Consider the following 21,549-nt stretch of genomic DNA (forward strand, 5'->3'; position numbering starts at 1 on the left):
TCACAATTTTGTGCCACTTTGTGTTGGTCTATCACATAAAAATTCCAATAAATGCATTTTTCGTTTTTGGTTACATGACAACATTTAGAAAATTTCCAGGGATTTGAATACTTTTTCAAGGCACTGTATATACACATACAGTTATGCATGCGCACATGCATACACATCCATCCAAACATACATATATAAATCTGCATTGGCCACTGGAGCTGTACACAAGTATCTTGCATGTGAATGAGCTACACATTAAAATTGTGTTTTTTATCCATTCTTAACCTGGCACCCTGCTATTTCTTTTCTTGCATGCATTCGAGGGATCCTTCCCAGGTCTAACCAGGAGCTGGTGGTTATTTGATGTCCATGTGCTACAGATTATTCTGCTAATGAACTGCTTATCATATGGACTTTTTCTCCTAATGTGACTCTGAGCACTGATGCTACTTTTATTACATACAGGTTATTCTTTGTATGTTACCAACCATTAGATGTGGTGGCTGCATCAGTTTTCTTTTCTTTGGCTATTTCCCTCGGTTTTCACCTGGTGATCTGGCCAGTAACACACTGCCTGTATTAGTGAGACTTATGTCTCTGGAGGAATGAGAACTGGAGGCACAGGAGACAACAGCATTGTCAGTCTGGGCAGGAGGTAGTATTAAATGTATTAGTAGATTTAATTACACCAACAAAATGAAGCCCAACTCCAGCTCACACACTATAATCCGTTTAAAGCAATTGTTTTTTTACTTCTGGAGTAAAGGTTTTGCATGAATAAATAAAAGCTGATAATTTTAATCACCCCTGCCAGTGTTAGGTGGTTTGTCTCTTCTATATAAACTGATACATTCTGCTGGAGAGCTTGAGCTTGAGCTTGTGAAATACAACAGATTTGCAGGCTTGGTCACCAAATGCAAATAGAAAAAAGAAACCCTATAACCGGAAACTGATATAGCCACCACATCTACGGATTGGTAGGCTGCTGTATAATAAATGTTTGTATTTGAGTTTAATACTGATTTAACAGGTATGTGGCTTTTGCCTGTCTCTGTATGTGCGCAAGTGATGAATGAGCATTAGAAATGATTAAGTAATTTATAAACCTTAGAATTAAAATAGATAGATATTAATCCTTTATTAATGAAGGTAACACAAACTTGAAAGCCTGAACCCACGAATGTTGTCATTTGTTGACAAAACAACATTTTTTTCATCTTACCTAAAACACTGGCACTTACGCAAACTAACAAGGCAAGCACTCTACACGTCATATAATTCCACAATAATAAATATAAAACCTTTTTTTATCGTACGCAAACCACACAGATACTGACACGAACACTGGTGCAGATACGAAACCTATTACAAACGCTGACAATACACATACAAATACGCTCAGGCTACACCCTTACACTACTATGGTAATAATTATAAACCTCTGTGAGGAGGTCCCTGGAGGAACTTAAAATCCTTGCCCTGAAAAATGTCAAATCACAAGGCTGCAAGAGATAGAGCTGGAGAAGAAATATCAGGGGTCATGGCACCTTGCAAGGCATGCCATGGATTCAATAAGCAGTGCTCTATTCACTTTTGAAAATTTGGTCAACAACTTCACTACTGAGTGCTTCAAGGTAGCCTATATGATTTGACTTCTCTCACTGTTTACTAGTCCTTCCAAGACATTGATTAAAAAACAAAAAAGTGTGCTTTCAACTACTTCAATCTCCTTTTGAGGAATTCTCCTTTACATGGTGGTACCTATCCTTTGTCCATACCCAAAATGCATGCCATGTCAGATTATACCCAAGAAAATATGCCAAGCGGATTTATCAGAAAATCAAATTCACCCACAGAGGCTTTTTTCTTTGCAGAAAAAAAAAAGAGATTGTTCACTCTGACCACACATTGGTTATGCCATCTTGGTCAAATCAATACCCCCCCCAACTCACATTTTAGAACTGTTCAACAGATCCTGGGGAACTCATATTTTTCTAAGCTGAATCTCTAAGGGGGACTAGGAGGGTGATGAGTTGAACATAAACACAAGGTTCAACACTTCAAGTAATGCAACACCCAGAACATTTTCCAAAATGTTGTCAACAAGGCCTCTTGTACACTTGTATTATAGTATAGCTACACCATATTATCTTCTCCCCAGACCTGTGCACCCATCGTATTTATGTGAAAACAGTCCTATGGTGGCTTTGAGACAAACATTCCTATGATAAGTTAGAGAAATGCCTTTTCAAACAAACTCAGGTACCATCCCTTGGCTACTTTGTCAAAGGTCTTCTAATGGATTGGCACTGACATTTAGGATTGAAGGTGACTCAAAACTTTGAGTTTTATCAATTATCTCCAATTTATTCATGACTATTCTACTTTGGAGGCCTCTTTACATTTCTTACCAAAAAAACCCCAAAAAGTCTGGAACCCTGATGCTAAAAATGCCTTTTCTCAACGCTACCTTTCTCTCCATAGTCATTTCGCAGCATCCTGAATATACTTTTTTCCTTGGAGGTTGATTGTTTATGCACTGTTGTAGGAGCTCATGGTCCAAGCCCTGATCATTTTTCTCAAAACAATTCTTGGATGCTGAGCAAAACAACAACAGCGGAGACTGGAAGCTCACAACTACTAAACTTTCCTGCATTAATAATGACATTCTATAGATGGTTCCCCACATCACATAATTATATAGATGGATCACAAAAACCTTCATCATCTGCACATAATGGGCTGGATTACCCCCTCCTCTGCTTGCGTGTTAAATTTCCATGGAATTTATCACAGATTTCTAATCCTGAGCAGACCCCACTGCCATCTGGGTATCAACGTTTCATTCCCATCTCTCCATTTCCATTTCTCTGCTTGGGCCAGCTGCAGTGGAATCTCAACAATCCTTTAAGTTCCATCTGGGCAGAAATTTCCAAAAACCAACATCTGGTGTCTTTTAACTACCAAAGTGCTGTGGATCCTCATTTCAATAGGATTCCCAGACTTCTGCCAGGTGAAAGGACCTGGCTTTCTACTGCACACATTCACCTCCAGGTACCCTTGATATAAATCTCTCCTTGGCTCATCAGCCTCTTTTCCATCATTTGCCAAATTAATTCAGTTGCCAAAAAACTCTGCCTGCCTACTCATCTGAAAATCTCAAACTTATTCCACATCTCATTTCTTATACTACTTGTCATCCATTGATTTGATCTTCTATTCTTCACCATATCCTCCTTTTTTAATTAATATTATGGACCAGTATGAAATGAAACGGACATAGATACTGAATATACCAGGGGAAGGCTCTATTACAAAGAGTTCAGAACATGCAACTCACGGTCTTCTTTTCTCTGTGCTGTGTCTGTCATAGACACAGCAGGACAGAGTACTGATTGCTCCTAACAAAAGGGGCTTGTACTCTTCTTAATTGGGAGCAGCATCTTCTCCAATATGCTTACATCGCTGTTTGTCAATTCCCCCATTGTCTTTTAATATACTAAACCAGGTTGGGAATAGTAAAGCAAAAAAAAAAAAATGTTTTTAGCAGAGAGTTGTCGCTTTGGGCCCAAAGGTTTTATGCCTACAGGCTCAGTGATGGAAATCTGATCCTTCTGACAATGCTTCTCCTCTCATTATTAGGATTCTGTACAGGGTATTAGGTGAAGCTAATATCAAAAGAGATCCAGGTACTTTTGTTGACTTTATGTATACATACAATTTTTTTTAAAGATATTTTAAAATAATAAATAACTGAATACAATGTTAGCATTTATATTTGACTAGAATTCGGCCTTAATGAGTGTACCTGCAGAAAAGTATTCCATAAACGAAAGAGGTGAATATTAAGGATGAGCTGATGGTTCGACCCATACCTAGGCTTTTCAGATATTTGGACAAGCGCTCAAACTTTAGCCCTTTCAGTGGGAGCCATGCATCATATATAGAAGCCATATGTCTACCACATCTGTATATGACAGTTTCTCACTGTACTTGTTGCTAAGGAAGCCACTGATGCTTGCACCAATGGCATTTCTAAGAACTATTGACATTATTGAGAATCTCTACTCATTTTAAACAAAGAGGTGGGGATAGCAGTGACATTACTGGCCGTATTTGTGCAATGACACTAACCAAATATGGCCTTGGCCAAATTTGATCAATGATGTACCTATTATTCTTGTCCCTTCCCTTATTTAGCTGATGACAGCTTTGGGAGCCATCATTAAACTAGTGGTACCATTGGGATCAATTGAATGCAGACGGGTGGTGGGTATTGTGATTGATGATGAATTTACAATGAGGGATCTTTTTTGGAGATTTTAATTATTTTAATAAGGACATGTTAATCATTTACAGTTGTATTCAAAATGATTCAACCCCCACTGAAATTGATTGTTTTGCCCAGTGTGACATTGATTTTGATCATTCAGTCATCCTGCTTACAATTAAATCAAAGAGGCACGTGTAGGTCAGACAAATATAACATAACATTTATAATGAAATAACCACAAATGTCTTTTCTGTGCTCACATCATTATCAGTTTTATTCAACCCCCAATTGACATTCAATCTTAGTACTTAGTACAACATCCTTTTACAGTTAGAACAGCTTTTAAACGTGAAGCATAGCTTGACACAAGTGTCTTGCAGCGATCTACGGGTATCTTGGCCCATTCGTCATGGGCAAAAGCCTCCAGTTCAGTCACATTCTTAGGCTTGCGCACTGCAACTGCTTTCGTTAAGTCCCACCAGAGGTTCTCAATCGGATTTAAGTCTGGTGACTGCGATGGCCACTCCAAAATGTTCCAACCTTTAATCTGCAACCATGCTCTAGTGGACTTGGAGGTATGCTTGGGATCATTGTCCTGTTGAAAGGTCCAACGTCTCCCAAGCCTCAGGTTTGTGACGGACTGCATCACATTGTTATCCACTATCTCCTGGTACTGAAGAGAATTCATGGTACCTTGCACATGCTGAAGCTTCCCTGTACCTGCAGAAGCAAAACAGCCCCAAAGCATGATTGACCCCCCGCCATGCTTCACAGTAGGCAAGGTGTTCTTTTCATCATAGGCCTTGTTCTTCCTCCTCCAAACATAGCGTTGATCCATGGGCCCAAACACTTCTAATTTTGTTTCATCAGTCCACAGAACACAATCCCAAAACTTCTGTGGTTTGTCCACATGATTTTTGCATACTGCAGTCGACTCTTATTATTCTTTGGAGACAGCAAGGGGGTGCGCCTGGGAGTTCTGGCATGGAGGCCTTCATTACGCAGTGTGCGCCGTATTGTGTGAGCAGAGACTTCAGTACCCACATCTGACAAATCTTTTCTCAGTTCCTCAGCAGTCACACGGGGACTTTTCTCCACTCTACGCTTCAGGTAGCGCTCAGCAGTCGAAGTCAGCATCTTCTTTCTGCCACGACCAGGTAGCGTTTCAACAGTGCCCTTTGCCTTGAATTTGCGAATGATGCTTCCTATGGTGTCTCTTGGTATGTTTAACATCTTTGCAATCTTCTTATAGCCATTGCCCTTCCTGTGAAGAGTAATCACCTCTTCTCTTCTCTTCCTTGACCATTCTCTTGACTTCACAATGTTTGTAACCACACCAGTAAATGTCTAGAAGGAGCTGAGTATCACAGTCATTTTAAAGCTGCCTGATTGGTGCTTATTAGGCTTTATTGCTGCTCCCTGACATCCACAGGTGTTTTCAATACCTGATTGAAGAACAGAGGTTCATTGAAGTGTTTTCAGAGTGGTAGTCTTTAAGGGGTTGAATAATTGTGTAAATGAAGAATTCACAAAATAAACATTTACTACTGTATTACAAAACCAATTGATGTCATTTTAGTTGCATATGGTTCTTTAAGAAGTCCTTGTAGGATTTCATTCTGAATACAATTACAAATGTACACTAAATTCCCTAAAACCCTTTACAGCATTGGGGGGTTGAATAATTTTGAACACAACTGTAGGTATCTCTTTCTAGGTTACAATTATTTTTGTTTAATAATTAGGGGTACTATGTACGCCATAGTCATTTACATGGGGGGGGGAGGGAGTATATTGGGGAATTTGTATTAGGGCTACCAGATTCTGATAATCCCCCCATACACAGACCCCCAAAATCACCAGGTATGAGTTGAGGAAGAGGCCCTTTTCTTTATCAACTTAACGACAAGGTCCTTTGCCAAGTGTTTCTCCCTCTGGCAAGTCACCCCCCCCCCCATGTTGAGGGCATGTGGCCTGGTATGTACATTAGTGGGGGGAGGGGTGCTCTACAAATTTTTCTTGCCGTAGGATGTGCTACAGCAAAAACTACATTTACAATGAAAAAAAAGGATACAGTTTAAATTGCTGGCAATTACCATTCCCCTTGGATTTTATTTTATATATATATATATATATATATATATATATATATATATATATATATATATATATATATATATATATATATATATATATATATATATATATATATATATATATATATATATATATATATATATATATACACACACACACACACACACACACACACATATATATATATATTATACAGTAATAACATTAGAATCTATTTACAGCACTACAAATGATTACCATATGTGTAACAAGGACAAACTAAACAATACTTGTTAAATACCACAATAATAACTGAGACCCCCTTAACTTAATAAATGGGTCCATCATGTTTATTAAATGCCAGGAGCATGATTTCTTTTTATTTAGTACCTTCCACATTTTCCTTTAAAGAAACAAGAAACAGAAGCTGTCCCATAACATAAAACCATTCATTTATTTTAAAAACAAACTATAAAAATGATTGCACTTACACACTGGGGTCCTACCTGGAACTGGGAATCCAAAGTATATTCATATATCGAAGACAGGCTCCACCAGCATTACCTACTGAGTGCGAAAGAGTACTCCGCTATATGGGATGGCGTCACGGTTGTCAATGACAGCTGTCAAAGTCATTTGCCAGCAATTTTAAAACATTTTTTCTTTGTAAATGTCACAACTTCTGTAGCAGTTTCTATACATTACTGGGTTACACTCCTTCACAGGCATGAACATAACACCCCCAGGATTGTTATAAAAAGGAATTGGACGTTTTTTTTATGTTTCACTTATAGCATATAAAAAAATAAATCTCTGCTCCTGGCTCATTGAATTTCTTTAAAGATTTGTTTTGCATTGGTACATATGTTCCATTACTCCATGCTATTTTTTTACACCCATTGCCTATTAGTCCAAATGATTGGCATTTTTAAATTGACAGATGTGGCTTTCATTGATTTCAATGGGTTTTTGGTTTGGCACACAAACTTCTTTGTAGTTTGCTGAACCCTCCTCGAAGCCTACCCAGGGCAGTTCGGCTCATCACAGTGAATATTACTTGATATTTAGGGAGTATATTATTTTTTTATAATTCATTTTCATCGAACATAAATTGCTTTTATAGTTAATGAAACTTTTTTTTCCATTACCAGGGACAATCCGTCAGAAAGGTTAGGAAACTTGAAAAATGGAGTGAAAGACATCCAAAAGCACAAGTAAGTAATTGGGAAATAGCACACATGAAAAAATTGTTAAATAGAAAATGTTTAAGAAAACAGGAAAGGGAACATGTAGAGAATGTCTAGTGAAAGCAGTTTTGAACATGTCATTTTGATGTTAGACCAGCAAACAATTGTGTGCTCCCAAGACCCAAAATTAATAACTAATGAGGCCTAAATGTATTATATTCCCGATTTTAAGCCTTAGTGTTCTGAGTAGATACCGTTCTGTCCCTGATTGACCTCCCACCCCCTCCCTGATGGGTAGAACGCTTCAGGTTAATGTAATTCCATCATATAATGATGTTGGTCAATAAGGTATTGTCTCACCCTAAGTTTATTTTCTTTCTGCAATATACGAATGTTGATTTATATGAACAATTTTCTGTGGGCAAATGGCAATTGCTACACTTATCCTTCTTTACAATCCACTGCAGGTTACAAAACTAATGCAATCATAGCCAAAGCCATTTTTTCCCGGTTGGAGATTTTACAAATTAAACCACTACTCTAACTTAAAGAAAGAAAACCTGTGCTGAGAGAAAATTTTAATTTTACTAGTTGCCTAGCTGCAACACTTTGATAAATGTTTGTTCCTGACCAGTGACAATTGTCAGACAATCTAACCTAGATATTAGTTCCAAGTCAAGGACTCAAAAAACTAGACTGTGAACACAGATTGCTACCCCCCCCCCCCCAGCCTCCGCCGTTCTCATCTGAACAGCAGAGAGTGGGAGGGAGAACAGCACTGATGGTGGGATCGGGAGCTGCTTTAGTTAACCCTACAAGTTTACCAGCAGGTGATTGGTTGCAAGGCGGTCCTAGCAATCTAACACTAGCTTAAAGTGATACTAAAGGTTCCTTTTTTATTTTTTTTTAAATAACAAACATGTTATACTTGCCTTCCTGTGCAACTCATTTTGAGTGGCCCCGAACATACTCTTCTGGGGTCCCTCTGAGACTCTTGCGGCTCCTCCACACATTAGATAACCCCCTTGGAGAAGCTCTCTCCTGAGGGGGTTACCTTGCGGGCGCACTCCTGAGACATACACTTGGCATCATTGGATTTGATTGACAGCAGCAGGAGCCAATGGCTGCGCTGCTATCAATCTATCCAGTCAAAGCCGGGACTCATGGAGAGGAGGACGCAGAGTACGTGCCAAGGAAACAAACGGGCTCACATAAGTAAAATGGGGGGCTGAGGGGCCGGTGATTGCATTAAGGTGAAAACACGCGAACCTTTACAACCCCTTTAGTATAAAAAATTAACTATGAAAGCTCCTGCTCCCGCCCTCCTCCAGTATTGTCCTGCACTCTGCTGTACAGCCCTTGTAAGGTAGGACCGCTGGCAACAAAAGTGAGTACACCCCAAGTGAAAATGTCCAAATTGGGTCCAATTAGCCATTTTCCCTTCCCCGTGTCATGTGACTCGTTAGTGTTACAAGGTCTCAGGTGTGTTAAATTTGGTGTTATCGCTCTAATTCTGTCACACTGGTCACTGAAAGTTCAACGTGGCACCTCATGGCAAAGAACACTCTGTAGATTTGAAAAAAAAAATATTGTTGCTCTACATAAAGATGGCATAGGCTATAAGAAAAGAAAATAGTGAACCGCGCACCATACTCACTAACTAAACATATACATCATAAACGCAAATACTACAATATATTAAGCAACCACTAGATGTCCCCAGCAGGTTACTAACCATAAAGGAGATAGTGCAAACGTTTTAAATACCAATTATTTATAGTGACCACTGCATCTCTCCAGTGTGTGACAATATACTTATGTGAACTTTATAAACTTGTAGTGTAATGTCTAAAAGTAAATGATAATAAATACAAATAAGTAAACAAAGTCCATTCAATTCCCATCAAACGATATCCAAAAGGGCATGTGTTTCCATCTATCCAACAATAGTGACTAGGATCTTCCTCCACCAACACCGGTCACACAGCCTACTCACCGGATTTATATAACCCCCATATAATGGGTGCTAATGAGGTCAGCTGATAAATTCCTGCCTGTGTCTTACTGGCTTCTCTGTTTAATATCTACATACCAGCATGGGATAAAGTGTTATAGGACATAAACTAAAAGTGCAGATTGTATCCTTTTCCTTTACTGATGCCTGGAAAACCAGTAGGAGCTTGACCAAATCTGAGACTGGAGATTCTTTTGCCAAATTGGTGAGACGATCTTCGGGAGTCTGTCTACAGTGCCTTGCGAAAGTATTCGGCCCCCTTGAACTTTGCGACCTTTTGCCACATTTCAGGCTTCAAACATAAAGATATAAAACTGTAATTTTTTTTGAAGAATCAACAACAAGTGGGACACAATCATGAAGTGGAATGAAATTTATTGGATATTTCAAACTTTTTTAACAAATAAAAATCAGCCCCTTTACTTTCAGTGCAGCAAACTCTCTCCAGAAGTTCAGTGAGGATCTCTGAATGATCCAATGTTGACCTAAATGACTAATGATGATAAATAGAATCCACCTGTGTGTAATCAAGTCTCTGTTTAAATGCACCTGCACTGTGATAGTCTCAGAGGTCCGTTTAAAGCGCAGAGAGCATCATGAAGAACAAGGAACACACCAGGCAGGTCCAAGATACTGTTGTGGAGAACTTTAAAGCCGGATTTGGATACAAAAAGATTTCCCAAGCTTTAAACATCCCAAGGAGCACTGTGCAAGCGATAATATTGAAATGGAAGGAGTATCAGACCACTGCAAATCTATGAAGACCTGGCCGTCCCTCTAAACTTTCAGCTCATACAAGGAGAAGACTGATCAGAGATGCAGCCAAGAGGCCGGCCCATGATCACTCTGGATGAACTGCAGAGATCTACAGCTGAGGTGGGAGACTCTGTCCATAGGACAACAATCAGTCGTATACTGCACAAATCTTTCCTTTATGGAAGAGTGGCAAGAAGAAAGCCATTTCTTAAAAGATATCCATAAAAAGTGTTGTTTAAAGTTTGCAACAAGCCACCTGGGAGACACACCAAACATGTGGAAGAAGGTGCTCTGGTCAGATGAAACCAAAATTGAACTTTTTGGCAACAATGCAAAGCGTTATGTTTGGCGTAAAAGCTACACAGCTCATCACCCTGAACACACCATTCCCACGGTCAAACATGGTGGTGGCAGCATCATGGTTTGGGCCTGCTTTTCTTCATCAGGGACAGGGAAGATGGTTAAAATTCATGGAAAGATGGATGGAGCCAAATACAGGACCATCCTGGAAGAAAACCTGATGGAGTCTGCAAAAGACCTGAGACTGGGACGGAGATTTGTCTTCCAACAAGACAATGATCCAAAACATAAAGCAACATCTACAATGGAATGGTTCACAAATAAACATATCCAGGTGTTAGAATGGCCAAGTCAAAGTCCAGACCTGAATCCAATCGAGAATCTGTGGAAAGAACTGAAAACTGCTGTTCACAAACGCTCTCCATCCAACCTCACTGAGCTCGAGCTGTTTTTCAAGGAGGAATGGGCAAAAATTTCAGTCTCTCGATGTGCAAAACTGATAGAGACATACCCCAAGCGACTTACAGCTGTAATCGCAGCAAAAGGTGGCGCTACAAAGTATTAACTTAAGGGGACTGACTAATTTTGCACGCCCAATTTTTCAGTTTTTTATTTGTTAAAAAAGTTTGAAATATCCAATATATTTTGTTCCACTTCATGATTGTGTCACACTTGTTGTTGATTCTTCAAAAAAAATTACAGTTTTATATATTTATGTTTGAAGCCTGAAATGTGGCAAAAGGTCGAGGGGGCCGAATACTTTCGCTAGGCACTGTATATTAACCTGCTGTATATGACTTCTGTCATGGGGATCATATAAATCCGGTGAGTAGGCTGTGTGACCAGTGTTGGTGGAGGAAGATCCTAGTCACTATTGCTGATATATGGAAACACATGCACTTTTGGATATCGTTTGATTGGAATTGAATGGACTTTGTTTACTTATTATCATTTATTTTGGACATTGCACTACAAGTTTATAAATTTTACATAAGTATATTTTCCCACACTGAAGAGATCCGGTGGTCACTATACGTAATTTAAAACATTTGCACTGTCTCTTTTTGGTTAGTAACCTGCTGGGGACACCTAGTGGTTGCTTAATATATTGTATTATTTGCATTTATGATATATATGTTTAGTTAGTGAGTAGGGTTTGCGGTTCACTATTATTTTCTTTTACACATAAGTTTTCACATTTTATAACAAGCAGCCCCTATCATCATCATCATCATACATTTGCGCAGATAGTGGAACAACATTTGGTTTATTCCCTAAATTTTTAAGAACTAGGCTACAAGAAGATTGCCAAGACCCTGAAACTGAACTGCAGTACAGTGGTCAGGACCATACAGCGGTTTAACAGGACAGGTTCCACTCAGAACAGGCCTCATTTTTCTTATACAGTACCTGTCACCGAGAATGTGTTTCCAGCACAACAACATCGCGCTGATTCTCGAAGACATGGTGCCGACATCTCGCACTTGCTGGAATAGGAAAAGCACATTCCAGCGAGCGCGTTATAGAAGCGACGGGGATCGGACTTGGATTCCCGCCAATTCTAGCCACGGCGTGTGGTATGAATCATGAGGGGCAACTCCACGCCAAATTTTAAATAAAAAAACGGCATGGGTTCCCCCCAGGGGCATACCAGGCCCTTAGGTCTGGTATGGATTGTAAGGAGAACCCCCTACGCTGAAAAAACGGCATGGGGGTTCCCCCACAATCCAGGCCACATGCCCTCAACATGGGGGGGTTGGGTGCTCTGAGGCACCCCAAAGCACCCTGTCCCCATGTTGATAAGGCCAGGGCCTCTTCCCGACAACCATGGCCATTGGTTGTCGGGGTCTGCGGGCGGGGGGCTTATCGGAATCTGGGAGCCCCCTTTAATAAGCCCCCCCACCCTAGGTGAATGAATATGGGGTACATCGTACCCCTACCCATTCACCTGGAAGAAAAATGTCAATAAAATAAACACACAACACAGGGTTTTAAAATAATTTATTAGTCAGCTCCGGGGGGTCTTCTCTGCTCTCCGGGGCGTCTTCTCCGCTGTCGCCTCGGCGCTCCCCGGTTCTTCTCCCGCTCGCTCTCCGGTGCCTTCTTCGGGGCTGGCCGCCGCTATCTTCTTTTTAGCTCTCTTACTAGCGGCGGCACAGCCCGCTCTTCTTTGCCGTCTTCTGCCTTCTTCTTTTCTTCCGATGTTGACGTGTTGCTTTCTCCCGCTGTATTGCCGGATACGCGGCTTGCACCAATTTTTATAGGCCTCTTATGACGTCACGGTCCCATCATGCTCCGTGGGTCCTGGAGCATGATGGGACCGTGACGTTATAAGAGGCCTATATAAATCGGTGCGAGCCGCGTACCCGGCATTACAGCGGGAGGAAGGGACGCGTTAACATCGGAAGAAAAGAAGAAGGCAGAAGACGGCAAAGAAGAGCGGGCTGCGCCGCCGCTAGTAAGAGAGCTAAAAAGAAGATAGCGGCGGCCAGCCATGAAGAAGGCACCGGAGAGCGAGCGGGAGAAGAACCGGGGAGCGACGAGGCGACAGCGGAGAAGATGGGAGAAGACCCCCTGGAGAGCGGAGAAGACCCCCGGAGCTGACTAATAAATTATTTTAAAACCCTGTGTTGCGTGTTTATTTTATTGACATTTTTCTTAAAGGTGAATGGGTAGGGGTACGATGTACTCCATATTCATTCACCTAGGGTGGGGGGCCGGTATCTGGGGGCCCCCTTATTAAAGGGCGCTCCCAGATTCCGATAAAACCCCCGCCCGCAGACCCTGACAACCAACGGCCAGGGATGTCAGGAAGAGACCCTGTCCTTATCAACATGGGGACAGGGTGCTTTTGGGTGGGGGGGGGCCGCAAGGCGCCCCCCTGCCCCAGAGCACCCAACCCCCCCATGTTGAGGGCATGCGGCCTGGTACGGCTCAGGAGGGGGGGGGGGGGCGCTCGCTCGTCCCCACTCCTTTCCTGACCGGCCGGGCGGCGTGCTTGGATACGGGTCTGGTATGGATTTTGGGGGAATCCCCATGCCGTTTTTTTCGGCGTAGGGGGTCCTCCTTACAATCCATACCAGACCTAAGGGCCTGGTATGCCCCTGGTGGGTGCCCCCTCATGATTTATACCAAACTCATACCAAACGCCGTGGCTGGAATTGGCAGGAATCCAAGTTGGATTCCCGTCGCTTCTATGATGGCTTTTTTCCCATCGCGGCGAGCCGGCTCCCGCAACGGGGCTCGTAGGTGGTCAATCTCGCCGAGAAAGGGAGCGGTCTCCTACTGTACGTGTCTCATAATTTATTAAAGGCCAGTAAATGTAAATTACAAGTTTATTTTAATAAAATAACTATGATAACAACATATTGGCTATCAGACTGAAGATAGATGAAGCTAGAATCTGTATCCTGAGCTATCAGACTCTCTAGTAACCCCGCTGGAGAAAGCTGGTACTTTCCCCACAGAAGATTTTGATTCTCCCGTGTAACCCAGAGATGTTTTGCACTGGCAAATCTCACAAGTCCAAGTTGCCTTATCATAAAAACAACATACATTTAAAGGCTAAACGCAACATAAAAGCTCCCAATTGTGTTTGTATTCATAATTTTTCAAATATACTAATCAATATAGTTATATTAGATATTGAGGAATTACAGAAAGGCAGTAAGCTCATTGTACCATTGTCTGTCGCAACACTTGCTGCAATAATGAAAACACATTGGGGTGGATTCAGTAAGCAATTGCGTCTGCGTAACCATAGTTACTCAGCGCAATTGCTTAGTTGCGCCGGCGTAACGACTTTTCTGTATTCAGAAAGCTCGTTACGCCGACTGCAGCCTAAGATATGACTCTTATGCCGTCGTATCGTAGGCTGCATTCTTATGATGGGCGCTAGGTGGCGTTCCCGTAGTGGTCAGCGTAGAGTATGCAAATTGCATACTCACGCCGATTCACAACCCTACGCGCGCCCTGCGTACGCATTTTACCTCGTTTGCTTGTGTCGGGTTCCGCGTAAGGATGCTCCTGCTATTAGCAGGGGCAGCCAATGCTAAGTCTACCCGTCATTCCCGCGTCGCGATGTTTTAAAATTACGTCGTTTGCGTAAGTGAATTGTGAATGGGCTGGACGCCATTTACGTTCACGTTAAAGCAAATGACGTCCTTGCGACGTCATTTGCCGCAATGCACGTTGGGAAAGTTTCCCGACGGAGCATGCGCACTACGTTCGGCGCGGGAATTCCCCCTACGGGATCATTTAAATTACGCGCGCTTACGCCGGCCATTTTTACAGAGCGCCTCCGCAAATTACGGAGCTACTGCTTCCTGAATCAAGCGTAGCGCAAGTAATTTACGGAGGCGTATCGTAAAAACGTAACGCTGCGCCTCCGTAAGAAGTGCGCAGTACCTGAATCTACCCCATTGAAAATATTTTTGTATACTGATGATCTTGAATGTCGATTTTAGCCATCAAAGACTGCTCAGACCCAATCTAACAATTTGGGTATTTAAACTTCTATATATTTTGTATTCTTATTAATGCTGCAACGTTTTGAGTAATCTGTATCTGAACAGAGTATTCAGAGTTTTATTTGCAGTTATTGCCAACTAAGTGTGCAATGTGGTTTGTAAATTGTACACTTGATTTGATTCTGTAACATCTAAAATGTTAGCTATTTTGAATATGAATATAATGTATATATAAAAACAAGATTTTTTTTTGTCTTTTTAGATGGTTTGAAGGCTTTAATTGGGAAGGTTTAAGGAAAGGTACATTGACACCTCCTATTGTACCAAGTGTAAGTCTTTTTTCCATTCCTACTTTCTGCTGCTTTTAAATACTTTACATATCTGTGAGTGTACACAGCAAACTGTTTTCCAATTCTCACAACACTCTTTTTCCCCATAAATCTACTCAAATGAACATTGGCCCTTGCACTAAAAGGTTACATAAGGTCCTCACTCCCAAGACAAAACAATGGCATTAAAGCTGTAAGAAAAAGGAAAAGTTGGAAAATGAACTAAACTTCCATCCTTCTACTCACAGCACTTATGCAAGGTCAATGTCATGATTCTTCTGGTAGGATCCCGTAAATTATGAGGATTCCAAATCTTGTGAAAAGACATTCCTCCACAACGTACAGGATTTGGTATTATCAAGATTCTCTCTTGGCAAAAGTATCATGATGTTACCCTATCCAGTGCTGAAGTAGGGTGGAAATTCAGTATATTTTCCAACTTCTCCCCTCAAGTTTTTTTATTTTTACAGCTACCATGCAGCCTTTTGAGATAGGGTGGGGAGCTGATGTAATTTTAGTTCAAGGTCCTTTTAAAATATTAGGACAGCTTTAGCAATCAGTGATATAGGGCAAACATAGTTATATATAAACTATATAATAGTTGTATGGCCTACAAAATATGGGCTTTTACTGTATAAGACATGTGGAATACATAAGTATTCAGCTCATGTAGCTTTTTAGCCAAGTTCTGCCTTATTTGGTTTCAGTCTGTTCCTAGAGCTCCACCTGCTGACTAGTTAAAAGACTACAACATGATGACTTTCAAGCTCAGTAACAGAAAAGCTTGGTAAATGAAGGAATGTGTACCAGGGAATCCTTCTGACTGCTAAGATTTTAAGGCCTTTACATCAACAAATTGCCGTCTCGGTTGGTTGATCTATTGACACTACCTCCGGCTACAAAACCCAATGTGCCATGTTTGCTGTTTGACTGACCTTATAGATTGGCTGGTGGGGATTAATGAAGTTTATAGTTTCAACAACAGCTGTAGTTTTACTGATTGTGTTTTTCCCCAGTGTGCTCCTACTAGTAAATTGTCTCTTCTTAACCTGTATTTTCTCAAGTTCTTCCAACAGAAGCCGTTTATTAGATCTGAAACAAACTGTTTGATAACATTCTATGAAAACATATGGTACATCAGTTAATTTTTCCCTGCTGGTAACACATAATTAAATTTTTGGTAAAAGATTCAGGCTAATATAGAGTCTTCTAATAACAGGCCCTTAGTGGTAATATGTCATTTGTACTATGGCCTGTGCCAATAGGCTTTGGGCAGGTATTTGTTGACTTCAGTTTGAAATGATTCTGAGCAAAATAAAATAAATAAAAGATGCATTTGACCTCGGTATGACCAGCTTCAATTGTATTTTGCATTCTCATGAACTTGTTTCAGGATGTAAAAGCCCTCTGACACAAACAATGTGCCCCTTCCTGTTAAGTAATATAGTCCTTCTATCCACATGGTGCAATGGTTAACATAGCCTCTCTGCCTACATTGTTCCCTCTGATTACCAATCTTTTATAGTAATGCAATCTACCTTGACCTGGTTATGCAGACCTTTAACAAAACCCCTTATTTGGCAATATAGACCTAAAATATGCAATATATTAATTAAAATGAAGACTTTGTATGGTATTTCTCTATGTATATATCAGCAAAAAAATTGGTTGCCTTCAGTATTTTTGTATAAAGCTCTTCATTGTCTCTTGTCACTTTATTGCAGGTTTCATCCCCCACAGACACAAGCAATTTTGACAGTTTTCCAGAAGATAATGATGATCCTCCTCCTGATGACAATTCAGGATGGGACACAGACTTTTGATGCATTTTCTTTCCTGCTTCTGCCTTGCTGAAGACAGCTTTCCTGAAATATGGCTGCCAAGAGAACAAAAGATGGAACTGGGGAAGAATAGTGCTCGGGGTCACCATGATGCCTTGATTGATGCTGCTATAGTTACTACAGTGGCATTAGGACTTATTGCTTAGTTCACAATAACCCTCATATAACATATTTTATGTTTTGCCCCCCCTTAATATAGCAGTTGACATGGTGGTCCTGAAGCAAAAGCCTCTTCACTAAAAGTATATGCTTTCTATTATTGCAGAATTCACCATTTACCCTTGATCAGTATAATGTAAAATGTATTAAAACTGTACATATTTTGTAGCTAGTTCTATCCATTGAAAGGGATAATTTATTTCGGTACAGTTGACTATATATGGCGAGAACAACTCAATCTTTAGAATATGGCCATACCATATTGGCCCTCTGACTGCAATCCTAGTGTGAAGCCCACAATCCACTCGCTTGTTGGGGTAGATACGACTTGCTAGCCAGCAGCAAAAACCGCAGCCATAGAGTCCAATATGGTTATGCCTATTATAAAGTATGTAAACGAATAACTTACTGCAGGTCAGAGTAAGTGTGAAAATATTTATTAGTTGTATCCCAGATGTGTCCTGCTGAAAATGAATATCTTTTTCCTCCTTACTTTCAAAACAACGTGACAATTTTAACAAAGTGTGCCTGTTGACTGAGCTTAATAGAGGCAGCCTTTTTTTGTGATGACATATTTACTTTTTTATAAAGGTTCGTTTCATGAAAGCCTTTGATTCCGAGTAAAAATATGGACTATATTCCTGTGACTATTACTGAAGCTCATAAAGTAGCTGTTGTGGAACATAAAGGCAAAATAGGCATATTGCAGGACCCACTTCTGTTAAAAGACCTATGCCGCCAGTACTAGGCAAGTTAATGAGTTTGCTGATGTTGAGGTATGCATATTTGTAGTATGTAATGAGTATGAAAATGCTTCAGGCATGCATGAAACAAAGGCAATGGGTTTTTTGTAAGTGCCTTTAGCAAGCATTTCCTGTAGTAGACCCTTATATTAAGAGACTCTGCAAAAAATTTCAACGAACCCAATAGACTTTCAGTACTGGCCAAGCTACCTCTGTTGAGTGCTGACAACAGGAACTCTTTTTATTATATATGGTACAAGTTTCCCTGTATATTGATAAAAAGGACTTTGTTATAGCCCATTCATTGTGAGGACCACAATCATTTGGTCATTCTATGTTCATGTCAAACCAATTCTTGAAGCTGTTTTTTGTTTTGTTTTGTTTCATTTTATTTTTTTGTTTGTGTTCATGACAAGACTGAATGTTAACCTCTATCTTTTGTTAGATTTTTAACAATTCTAATAATAAAAAGCACAACTGATGCATATGCTGTTGAAAATTATCATAATAGTTATCAATTCATTCATCCATCTTCATCTAAAACTCTGAATGTAGCTAGTAAGAGCTATACAATATTCTCTATGAAGAGGTCTAATATAATGTCATTATATAAGGAAAAAATATAAGGTACCTATATATGTAGCACTCATCCTCTTGGGGTGGTGTGGAATGACCCCCAAATTAGTGTGGCAGGCTAACATTTCCATCTCAGGGTCTGGTCCTTGGTGTATGGTGAGGTGAAAAAATCAGTTTATTCTTTTTACCTTTGCTAAACTCAATTTTAGGAGAGAGGGTTTAGGAGTGCAGGATACAGCACAAAAATAGGACAGGTATTCTGAAAGAAGTAGTAACAAGCTCCTTAGAGAGTAGCCTCTTAGTAATTGTGAACCCTGAAAGAACAGCCAGACAGATCTATATGACCATGTAAGAGCAGTCTTTTTTTTAACTGCAGTGGATCTGGCTTTTGACTCTCTGATAGCAATGAAAGATATTTAGATTTTTGAGCTCTGAATCCTTTGTACAATATCTAGATGGTAGCTGGGTTTACCCAATTCCTCTCTGACACTCCCCAACAAAAATATTCCTTCCAAATCCAACTATCTCCAGATTTCCACCACAGAAGGTAGCTTTAAGTCCCTGGGCCTCTGGCACACATGCTCAGGCAGAGGAAAGACCCAAGCAGAGAGACACTATAAATACACATCTCCAGGCAAAAGTCCAGGAGACTTATCTTACAAATCATACCACTGAACATGGACCTCAGAGATTGATTGGGTCAGATACATATTCATAACTCAGTGATTGTCCTTCCCACACAGATTACTGGAACCTCCTTCACAGTAACAGGCAGTAGCAAATAACCCAATAAGCTTAAGTACCTTCAAAGCCCAGAAAAAGGTGAACGATTGCTTGGCCTGGTTACAACCCTTCAGCAAATCATACAAAATTGTATTTGGTACACAACATCATAGGGCAGAAAACCTACATAAAGTTATACTTTATTTTACAGGCTTTTAAAAGTGCAATCCTGAATGGTTAATATGTTACCAGGCCAAAACATAAGATCATTGTCAATGGGAGCTATACTTTTCTTGTATGATGCTTCATTAATAACATCTATTCTGAAATACCAAAAAAAAATGTCAATTTAAAGGGTCACTATCATTAAATTATGGGTCCTTTATGCATTTTTTTTAAAGTAATAACCCATAAAGACTATGAAAAATATATCATAGAATATATTATCTAATACTTATTGAAAACTATAAACTCACAAACGTTCTTTTCCGGGTACATACCTAGAAGAGGCTTTGCACAATCTCTAAGTAAAAATACTATTGCAAAGAAAAACTGAAACCATGTAAATGATAATGCTGGCCACATATGGCAAATTTGAGGTAAATGCAACAATCTTTCAAATGCACAAATGACCAAGAGATGAATACAACCAAAAACCAGTAGTTTCTATCAACACTGAAATTATCTAACGTGTTGGCAAGGTTTCTTTTAGCCATGCAGTTGTTTTTGCTATTTAAAGCTGGTTGAAAAGGTTGAAATTGCCTTGAAATTGTTCTGCGTGTGGCTAGCATTAGTCTATCCCAGGGACAAGTTGTGGAAACACTGAAGTGCATGCCTAACATAGCTGCACAAACAGATATTCGCATTGGATGCAAACATTCTTAGACCAATTGTTTGTAATGCAATACTTTTGGCGACATAAAATCAGACAAGCTGCAGATACCCTGACAAGTGAAAACTCAGCTCAGCTCAGACTCTGCTCCAGGGAAATTCCTAAAGTAAAACTTGAACCAGAACTTTTAAATTGTGTATAAAGTAAAAAAGGCAAGAAACTGTGTAAGGTTCTTTATTGATGTCTGTGTTCCCTCTGGGAAAAATTTTCTTATTTGCCCGCCTTTATGGCATGTGCCATATATCCCTTTATTCACTTATGGCAGTTTATAGAGCCATTGGGATCTAAATGCAGATAAGCATTTAATTACTAAGTTTATCTAGGAGACACTAATGAAGCACTAAAAACTGAAATTTGACTCTATGAAAGTCAAGAGCAGTCAATGCTAGTGTAAATAGTCACGCAGCTCGCTCACTACTTCTGCCCTCTCCACCATGCAGGGAGTCTGTTACTAATCTCGCACAATGTATTACACTGTGTGAATAGGCAGTGGAGATTCTGTTATTCAGCTGTTACTCCCCCATTGACAGAATGTGATGCATTGTGGGAGAATAGTAATGTGCAAGCTGTGAATGGTGGAGAGGGCAGAAGGAAGCGAGCAACCAGCGGGACCTTTCACACTAGCAGTGGATGATGTTGGCTCCCTCAGATGGAAGGTAACCATTTAGGGCAATATCTGGAGGCTATTACGGAGGCTCTGAAAGGAAGTTTTAAACTATAAATTAATTTACCCTTTATGAAATTTTATAGTAATTATTAAAAAAAGGCCTAATAATCTTTTTGAATGTCGTAAACCCTTTTCCCTTATACCCAGTGTTTCCCTGGAATGGTCTTATTTTTGCCTTGGCTTTATAACCATTAACCTGTTTTGTCTCCCAATGGCTTCACAGGCACAATACTACAACAAACCAATTCTTCTATTTCAGTCTATTATATCAGTTGAACAATAATTTGACCGTTAGAGATACCTACACCCTTTAAGGTGCCGATATAGGTAAAATAATCATTGCCTTCTGGCTAATTTGTCCTCTTTCTGCAGTGGGCTGGGTTAGATCCTCCAGGTGATAAACATAGCTATAAAATGGACCTTTGGGAGATAAGAAAGTGCATGTTTATAGAAAAAAGTGTGAAGGATGGGAACTCAGCAACATCTGTGAAAGGTAGAACACGGTTTGTGAATTTGAATATCTTCCAGACTAAAGGGCTTGGGCTGGAGGGAG

General features: G+C 40.2%; 1 protein-coding gene across 3 annotated transcripts in view; it reads left to right on the forward strand.

The window, feature by feature from the left end:
- Positions 1–18,640, forward strand: part of PRKG1 (protein kinase cGMP-dependent 1) — a 1,173,427-nt gene extending 1,154,787 nt beyond the window's left edge. For all 3 annotated transcript variants that reach the window (XM_040362065.1, XM_040362066.1, XM_040362064.1), the window contains exons 16-18: positions 7,492–7,554; positions 15,329–15,395; positions 17,120–18,640. In XM_040362065.1, coding sequence (XP_040217999.1) covers positions 7,492–7,554; positions 15,329–15,395; positions 17,120–17,218 — 229 coding nt within the window. In that variant the 3' untranslated portion in view covers positions 17,219–18,640. The remainder of the gene's footprint in view (positions 1–7,491; positions 7,555–15,328; positions 15,396–17,119) is intronic.
- Positions 18,641–21,549: the final 2,909 nt, after the last annotated feature.

Source organism: Rana temporaria, chromosome 8, assembly GCF_905171775.1.
Source record: "Rana temporaria chromosome 8, aRanTem1.1, whole genome shotgun sequence".
In the NCBI taxonomy this organism is placed as follows: domain Eukaryota; kingdom Metazoa; phylum Chordata; class Amphibia; order Anura; family Ranidae; genus Rana; species Rana temporaria.